We start from the raw sequence: 10,297 nt of genomic DNA, 5'->3' as shown, positions 1-10,297 counted from the left end.
GTTTTAATCATGGGGAAGGTCATATAATAGATTTTATCCCAGAAACCATCCCGTAAGATAAGATCCCATAAGAGGATGAAAAGTGGGGTGAAAGTGAGATAATTGATGCACCGCTTTATAATTGATATGAGCATATGATCAAATTGAACGATTGCCATTACACTTTATCTACTATCTAGGCATTAATAGTTGTCTCTAGATAAAAAATAAGCTGCCCAAATTACTAATTCCACGCAGACGAAGTCGCCGGCAAAAGCTAGTTAGCTAGTAACGAATATACAAAATATTACTATTATGTAAGGTTTACTCGGGTAATTCCGAATGTCGAAAACTGTCGGATAATTCCGAAAAGAGACTTTTATCATTATGGAATTAAGGGTGATTTTCATCTGAATTTCGGAACTGTCCGACATTTGGTATTACCCGAAGCATTATTTAATTATGTCACTGCATACCGAGTTGCCCATAAATAATTTTATAGTACATATGGTGGTACTTTACCGCACTAGTGCGATAATCAGCACATTACGTAACTATGTCGAAAATTTAAAGGGCCATATGTACTGTAAAACATTGTAAGATACATGTGCGAATAGGTAATTCGTAATTATCGCACTTGTATCGTTATGTACTAAACAACCTTCTAACACCTTAGGCTCGTTTAGAAAATGGGCTTCTAGGTTTAGTTAAAGTTTCGTGGTTTTCGTTATAATCAAACTTTTCTTTCTTTTAGGGTTCCGTACCCAAAGGGTAAAACGGGACTCGGTGGGCGAGTCCGACTCGCACTTGTCCGGTTTTTTTATAAGCTTTTATTGAACTTGCAATGTTTGTTCACATTCATATGTGAGTCAGGTGACAAGGCAACATTATGGTGCCATCGAGCTGATCTGATGATGGAGACAGGAGGCGGCCATAAGAACTCTGATAAAATAACGCAAACTTATTGTGTTTAGGGTTTTTTAAATTGTCTCGTTGAGTATTAGTTGCCTGTGGAAAGGAAAGTACAGTCAGCGATGAAAACTTGTACCAAAAATGAAATTGTCCTCAGTGTGGGTAGTTATGGCGACCGGTCTGGCCTAGCGGGCCCAGCCTATGAAGCCGATGGTCCCGGGTTCGAATCCTGGTAAGAGCATTTACATCATCGAGCAATCCCTGCGCGCGAGCAATAAATAATCGGAGTGAAATACCTACACGGTTTTGTTTTTTTACAATGGTTAAATGTTCGAAATGTGGCAAAAACGTCACGAAGAAAGCACCTGGATTGCAGTGTGGGAAGTGTAGTAAGTGGCTGCACGCCTCATGTATTCCAATAACCACCGAACAGCTTAACGCAGTATGCGGCACGGAGGCGGTAGAATGGAAATGCAAAGCTTGCAATCCGCAGCATAGAAACAAGCGGATTTCTGCAATCCTTCCCGATCCAGAGGATGACGACAACACGGACACCGAGCAAGTCATCGTGGTCAAAGATAACTGTAGTGAGGAATTCCTGAGGCAGCTGCGAAGCGACATTCGCGAGGCGATCAAAGACGAAATGGAGCGTACCCTCAGTTATTACTCCGATAAAATCGATGACTATCAAAAAAAAACTCGATGACTATGAAACAAAGATGAAAAGTATCGAAAACCAGAACAAGGACCTGCAAAACAAATACACAAATATTCAACTTAAATACAACTCGATGGAACAGAAACTAAATCATATTGAGCAAAACCAGCTAAACAGTAAAATTGAAATTTGCGGAGTAGAGAAGAAGGAAAATGAAAACACAACAGAAATTGCGAAAAAAGTCGCACAAGCAATCGAAATAAACTGTGATGACGTCATAAGTGCATACAGAAAGGAACGTCGAGCTCCGGCTGCACAACAACGAGTCGCTTCCTCCATCGTCGTAACCTTGAAGCCGGGCCAGCGTGACAACTGGATCACAGCCGCGAAGGGCAAAACCATCACGGGCCAGGACATAGGGCATCCAGAGGACACGAGAATTTTTTTGCGCGAGGCACTCACTCCAGCTACGGCATTTCTATTGTGGAAAGCTAAAAGCGAGCTTAAAAAGGACGAACTTTTTAAATATGTGTGGTGTAAGGGAGGCAACGTACTGGTAAGAAAGAACGACCAAGACAGGATTCAGACCATAAAATCTGAGCAAGATATCGAGAAACTGCTTAAGGTGAAAAGATGAAGCGCTTATGGTATGTCTTTTTTAAGTATTTTTCCTTAACGGTAGTGTTTATCAACTCTTAAGTTTTTATTCAATTTAGTTATCTGAAATAACAATATAACACCTGATTGATGTCTGATGAACTACTTATTAACGAAAGTAACTACAATACCTGGAACGAGTACGTTGACTCACTTACACCTCATCAAAACTTAGTTATTTTTCTCCACGTTAACATACGGTCTTTAATTTTAAACTTCGCACAACTTGAATATATAACGAGTAACAGTAAACGTAGTATTGATGTTATAGTATTAACAGAAGTAAATATTCGTGAAGATTGTCTTTCCCTATTTAACATTACAAATTACACTATGTATTCCAAATTAAGATGTAAAAGAAGGGGCGGGGGTATAATCTTGTATGTGCATAACAAATATTATTTCGAACAACAACAAACACAGACACATTTCTTTGAAGCTATAGTTGGTTGCCTACATACGAACCCCCACCATAAAATAAACATATGCGCAGTATATAGACCGCCGGACACCGAAAAGACTTGTTTTGTACGGGAATTGCATACTTTGTTGGACGGCGTCGATAAAAAAACAGATTTGCTATATACAGGTGACATTAATATTAACTTGAAATTAAATAATAATATATGTAACTACTACTTAAACACAATGAGTGAACTAGGTTTGGCATGTGGTATAACGCAATATACACGGATTGAAAAGAAAGGTAATTACATAAGTAGCTCATGCATAGATCACCTGTTTGTGCGTAGCGTAAGTGGAAACCAGGCACAAACCTGCGTGATACATACTGCACCAGCTGATCACTACATAATAGGATGCGCGTGTGTGTGTGCGCGGCCTGGCAATTCACCGCTGCAGGAGCGGCGCACGCACACAATTATAGACAATAGGCGCGTGTTATCGCTTATCAAATCTGTTGACTGGAGTACGGGCCTCGCTTATGAGCGCCCCGAACAGGTGGTAGATTTTATTATTAGCCAATTTCAACGCATTTATAAAGACTGCGAAATAGTAGTCAAATCAAAGCGCGGTTATATGAGAAAATCATGTGAATGGGCAAATAGTAAAATTAAATTTATGAGTAAGAGACGAAACGAACTGTTTAATATCTGGAAATCGGACCCGCACAATTTAAATAACAGAATAATATACAATAAATACCGAAATATTACTAATAAATATATAAATAAGGTTAAAAACCGATTTTATCTAAATAAAATAAAGGATAATTTTAAAAACACTAGAGTAATATGGGGAATAGTCAACGCGTTATGTGGGAACGTTAGTAAATCAATAGAGGACATTGTTCTACGTGCATTTCAGTGCCAAGAAAAGACTCTGGCTTGTAACTTTGCTAAAGAATTTCAGCGTAATCTAGAATCAATTACACAAATGTGCAACACACCAATTCTAACCGAATCCACATACTGCAACAAACCGGATGTAGTCATGAGATTAGGAAAAATAACAAATGACGTGACAAATAAAATTATAAGGAAACTTAACATAAATAAAAGCCCGGGTTACGATGGAGTTCGCGCCGTAGATCTTAAATACATTGCAAATGATATCACGCCCTTAATTACACACTTAATTAATACATCCTTAACTTCATGTACTTATCCAGATATATTAAAAATAGGAACTATCCGGCCGGTACATAAAAAGGGTTCAAAAGCAGACTACAATAACTATAGACCCATCACAATACTTTCGTGCATTGACAAAATAGTCGAACGTTACGTAGGTGATAAAATTAATTTATTTCTACAACAAAATAACATTATTAACAAAAGGCAATTTGGCTTTCAAAGAAACAAAAGTACTGTTCAACTTTTAGGTCAATTTTGTGATGAAATAAACGGGCACTTGAACAAACAAAGACATATATTAGTAATTTTTATTGATTTTAGCAAAGCATTCGAAACTTTGTTGTACAATACCTTATATAAAAAACTTGAACAAAATGGAATTCAGGGTCCCCTTTTAAAATGGTTCACAAGCTACCACAGCAACAGAGTTACTGCAGTTAGGCTAGGAAACTCTTATAGTGACATGATAAAAACATCAAAAGGAACGGCACAAGGATCAATAATTGGGCCGACCGAATATATTTTATATGTCAACGACATGTGTAATACGGTCGGAGAACAGTATGTGTACCAGTTTGCCGATGACACTTGCATAGTGGTTGCGGATAGGGATCTAAAGACTGCCTCACAAAAAATTCAAGATATATTCGACACCATCTGTAAGTGGTCACATGACGTTGGCCTAATCCTAAATGCGGATAAAACGAAAGCCATGCACATACGTTCTTCACATAACAAATTTTCCTTCATTCCAGTAATCAAGGCGCACTCACACAGTTGCCTACACATACAACACATAAACTGCGACTGCCCTACTATAGATTTTGTGAAAGAACATATGTACATTGGTTTATTAATTGATTATCGGTTCAATTGGCAGCCACATACTGAATACGTATGCAATAAACTTAGATCTGTCCTAGGAAGGCTAACAATTTTAAGACATAAGATACCATACAACACCTTACGAATGTTATACCTCTCTCTGGCGGAATCGGTAATACGATATGGGCTTAACAGTTACGGAAGATCATATAAAACCAATCTTGCTAAAATATATAACCTACAGAAAACACTGTTGAAAACCATTGTGCCCAACAATATAAAAACAAAACATAGTGATGGCTATTCCCACCTGTTCCAATTTTGTAACGTACTTCCCGTACAAAACCTAGTCCAGTTAGCAATGCTTAAAGAAAATTGCAAGGATATATCTGATTTAAAAGAATACAATCGTAACAGTAGGTTAAGAGGTTTACCTAACTCACATCGATTTATATTACCACCAACAAAAAATGTCTACGGCATGAGAACCAACTATTATTTGCTTCCAAAAATATTAAACACCCTTCCGAAACATTTACAAGATTTATACCTAACCAATCCTGAATCAACTAAAGATGTAAAAAAATACCTGTTATCATCTAGTAATTATGAATATATTTTATAAAACGTAACTTTAATGTAACATGTGTACAATTTCATAACATACCTATGTAGTGCATTTAGTCCGAACTCTAGCTGTAAACAAGCCATTTTTGGCTTAGCAGTTAAGAAACATGAAACTCTGCGATTCATTTAATTGTTTAGAACTTTAATAAATGAAAAAAAAAAAAACATATTTGTATGATGATACAGATATTTGTTCCTGAGTCATGGTTGTTTTCTATCTATTTAAGTATTTGTATATTATATATATCGTTGTCTGAGTACACACAACACAAGCCTTCTTGAGCTTACCGTGGGGCGTGGGGTCTTAGTCAATTTGTGTACAAATGTCCTATAATATTTATTTGTTTATTATTTATTTATACTTGCCTGTTGTTACAGTTCGAGTCGAGATTGAAGTGGAGTGTGTGAAGCGGGAGCCCGCGGGGGAGGGGGAGGTGGGAGGTGGGAGCGGGACAGCCAGCGAGAGCGAGAAGGAGACCGCGCAGGAAGTGACACAAACACCGCAAGGTAAATATTAAACTTGTCAGGTGGGTTAAGAGAAACATACATAGTTTATGTTGCTCAGGGCTCAGGTAAGACGTTAGTATTTTTAAGTTAATTTAATGTATGCATTATAGTTCGTTTTTTTTAGCATTAGAAAGAACTTGAAAGAAGGTAAGCGATCTTGACATGTCTTTTAATTCATAAACGCTTTTTAAAAATCAGTAACTATTACTTACGAAAGCAGAAGAATATAAATAATCGTATTAGATTCATAATTGTTACATATTTGCCGTAACTTATTTTTAAAATGTGTTTTTCAATTAAAAGACACATCAAGATTGTTTACCTTATATCTAATGCTAAAAAAAACGAACTATAGTTTTATTAGTAAATTAGGGTAATTCGCCATTAACTGGCGGGTAACTGGCCGCCCTAAACTAAAAATGAATTCTATTCACCTGTAAACAGAATTCATTTTAGTATAAGGCGGCTAGTTATTGAAGGCTGGCCTGTTATTGAAACCTTATACTAAAATGAACTCTGTTTATAGGTGAATAGAATTCATTTGGTGGCCAATTACTAACAGTGGCCAGTTACGGGCGAATTACCCTATAAGCAACTGTTTCGTATCAGTATTAGTCAGATCAACGTTACTTTTTTTGTCGCGTTGAAAAAAAGTTCTTTTTACGACATGCATGGTCACCCTACATTTAGAAAACTTCCGTCAAATAGTCTGTGACAAGTGTCAAATTGAATGTCATCAGTCTACTTTTAAAAACTCGTATCTCACTCAAGTTTGACAGTTTATTTTCTTCATAATGTCATTACGGTTAAAGAGGTTTTGTGTTGTAGGGTGACCATGATTGTACATAATTAAATTTGTTCTCACCAAAAAATTCAAAAATAGGTTGAAGTGTGGTTCTTTCACCTAAATACGACGGTGACCGATCAATTAACAGTTACTGAGTGTGCAGGATTCGTCTTGCTCACGTCTTATGAATCAACCTGTATAGTGTAGTGTGGCCTCTCAGTTATTATGCACTCACTTTTACGATTTGATCTTGCTTGAATAAAAATGGCGTTTAAAAGCAGTACTGGAAGCTGACGCTTGACGCTTGTTCCAGAGTCTGGACAACCACAAGAGCAAGCGCGCGACTCTCAACCGACCAATCACGTCCAAGTCAGCCGCGGGCCCAACTCGTGCGAGATCTGCGGCAAGGAGTTTAAGCAATCCTACAACATCAAAGCTCACATGCGAATACACAGTGGTGACAAACCCTACGCCTGCGATATGTGCGACAAACGCTTCATGACGCCGCGCGACCTGAAGACACACGAACGGACGCACACCGGGGAAAAACCCTACATGTGTAAGATCTGTAAAAAAGTATTTTCACAATTGGGCAATTTAAAGACACACGAGCGGACACACACGGGCGACAAACCACACTCCTGTAAAATATGCAATAAAGAATTTGCGGAGACGAGCAGTTTGAAAAAACATGAGCGTATTCACACTGGTGAAAAGCCGTATTCGTGCGAAATATGTAGAAGAGAGTTCCGGTTATCGAGTATGTTAACTAAACATAAAAGAGTTCACATGGAAGAAAAACCATACGCCTGTGGTTTTTGTAGCAAGCAGTTTGTGTTACAGGGAGATCTACAAATACATGTCCGTATACACACGGGTGATAGACCCTACGTGTGCGGAATATGCGACAAGGAGTTTACACGACCGAATACTTTGAAGCGACATGAACGAATTCACACCGGAGAAAAACTGTACTGCTGTGAAGTCTGTAAAAAAGAGTTCACTAATTCCAGTGATTTAAAAAAGCATCGGCGAATACACACTGGTGAAAAGCCGTACTCATGTGAAATCTGTAAAAAAGAGTTTACGGGCTCGAGCAGTTATCACAGGCATAAACTAGTTCACACAGGGGAGAAGCCGTATTCGTGCGAGATTTGCCATAAGGAGTTCAGGCAAACGAGTAGTTTGAAGGATCATTTACGAATCCATACTGGTGAAAAGCCCTACGCGTGTACTTTATGTGATAAAGACTTTAGGGAATTGAGCGGTTTAAGAAGGCACAAACGGACTCACACGAGGTAAAACTGTTGGAATGTGAATAAAATATACTTTTAACACATTACCAAGGTTTTATTTTAACGCCGCGTTGTTGCCACTATAGCCTATCTGTTACGATAGTGAGCTTTGAGATTTTATTTGAACTTTTACAAAATAAAAATAAAGTTTCGTTCGAAACAAAAAATTAAACAAAGGCTTCTTATTTTTTATCCCTCTTTAGTAGCTCAATATATTTGCTGTAAATTGTACTTATGTTTAATTGCATTTCAAAGATGTTTCGTACGTCATATGCCTTGTCTCGCTCTACGGGGAGAACCTTGACCTCTTTAACGCTAATGACGGATACATCCGCACCGCAGATCCAACGCCGAAGACCGATTAATCCGTCACAGACCACAAAGCGACATAGACCTACGTGCATATACATAAAGTTCAATTTCAGTTTTGACACTTCGGTGACGTGGCGTCCGAGTGACAGCTTTTGTGTTTGACACGGCCATAGAGAAATATAGTAAGACAAGAGTGCTCACTCCATACATCAGTTTTGGTACCAAAAATATTAGTATTTTCATAGTCGACATCTAGCATCGAGTAGCGGAATTATCAGTACTTTAAGTAGCAGTAGTAGTACTGTCAAGTGACTATAGATGTAGCACCGACCGGAAACTCTAATCTCAACAACATAAGACTTTCCGGTCGGTGCTACATCTATTGTCACTTGACAGTACTACTACTGCTCCTTAAAGTACTGATAATTCCGCTACTCGATGCCAGATGTCGACTATGAAAATACTAATATTTTTGGTACCAAAACTGATGTATGGAGTGAGCACTCTTGTCTTACTATATTTCTCTGTGACACGGCGTCGAAAAGGTTAATGCTCAGAATAAGTACAGGTTTGTCAGATTTTAGTATTGAGGTATTATTTTATTACTATAGAGAAGCCATAGCAAACAATGAAATTGTCGCAATCGCAACCTGTACCACGCGCCCAAAACGTCGTAAGCGCCGTAAAATTCATGGCGCTTACGCGTTTAGGTCGCGAGACTTACGCTCCGCTTCTATGGTTTGATGTCAAAGCAACATAAACTAATGGCGCAAAATACTGGTTCTCTGTTCCGGTTTTATATAATAAATAAATAATTTCTTTATTCAGACAAAATACAGTCCACATTTGTTAGTCTGTTACTTATAAACTAGGTTAATTGTACTTACATATCAGGAATCACTGACTCCCGAGTCACAGGCTTGGACCTAGTTCGGGAGGCAGAGGCTCAACCCCACTACCTAAATGTGTTACAAACCTGATACATCTGTTTTATAATGTTAATACATTTTATAATGTAAAAAACAATGTAATGTTTAAGGTTTAAAAGCAATAAAGATTTTTTTATTATATGTAAATATACTACATGTATACATTTATACAGGTTTATACGTAGTAATCATAATTCAATGCATTTTAGAGACTTTATAAGTAAATGGACTTTTAGAATGCAATCGTTCTTCAAGACTCACAGGAGTTTTATACGGGGTGGGGGGTGGCTAAAAAATAAGTGCGTTCCCGTTGCCAGGGAGGTTTTGGGATTACACTGAACAACTTTTACTTTATGGGACCAACCCGGAAATCGCGAAAAAACAATTTGGCTGTTTCATACATTTTGGTTGGTCCGTTTTCTATGGGAGGGTAAATTTTACAAAAATAAAAGTCGTGTTTTATGTACAAAGATTTTTATTTATAGAACAAACAATTACAATCTATCGTCGACACTGTTAACTGACCATATGTGACCCTTGTTCAACTGTATAAGGGCGACCAATCGTCAGTCAGTACCAGGGATGTTGCGGATATTCGCATCCGCATCCGCATCCGCGGAACATCCGCATTATTTTGAACATCTGCATCCGCATCCGCATAAAATCGATGCGGAGCATCCGCATGATGCGGATGTCGACCAAGTCGGTAACAGAAACGTATTAGCGGCGGCGCCGGCGGCGTTAAGTGCTAGGTAATTTCGTCATTATAGGTACATGTATAACGAAATCGTCTAGATCCCGAAATGTCGGCCAAGTTACTGTTTCTTAAATAAAACGCACCTATATTCTTGCTCAAATACTAAACGTTTCGTTTTTTTTAAATAAAAAATGCTAAAAATGGTATATATGACGTTTTTTAAGTACCAAATCTGGATGTCAAGATTTGGTACTTAAAAAACGCATCCGCGGATGTGAGGCTTTAAATATCCGCATTCAGGGCTAATTTACGAATGTCACAAAGCTCTGTCAGAGGTATGTACCACCAATGGCGTAACTCTGCAGTGGATCAAAGGACACAGCAACTCACGAGGTAACGATGCAGCCGACATCCTGGCGAGAGGTGGCTCGGAACTGAAGGTGGCAGGACCTGAGCCAATCCTACCTCTGTCATATGCCTGGCTCCGGAACACGCTGCGACACAACACCAAGGTAAA

The 10,297-nt window shown here is 38.3% G+C and overlaps 1 protein-coding gene across 1 annotated transcript; it reads left to right on the top strand.

Moving 5' to 3' along the window:
• The first annotated feature begins 5,718 nt into the window (after positions 1-5,718).
• LOC134803493 (zinc finger protein ZFP2-like) lies at positions 5,719-7,920 on the top strand. The gene is made up of 2 exons (XM_063776292.1): positions 5,719-5,760; positions 6,861-7,920. The coding sequence occupies exon 2, from the start codon at positions 6,989-6,991 to the stop codon at positions 7,847-7,849; it is 861 nt and encodes a 286-aa protein (XP_063632362.1). The 5' UTR covers positions 5,719-5,760; positions 6,861-6,988; the 3' UTR covers positions 7,850-7,920.
• Positions 7,921-10,297: the final 2,377 nt, after the last annotated feature.

Source organism: Cydia splendana, chromosome 26 (genome assembly GCF_910591565.1).
Source record: "Cydia splendana chromosome 26, ilCydSple1.2, whole genome shotgun sequence".
NCBI lineage: Eukaryota > Metazoa > Arthropoda > Insecta > Lepidoptera > Tortricidae > Cydia > Cydia splendana.
This window is presented reverse-complemented; position numbering and strand designations above follow the sequence as displayed.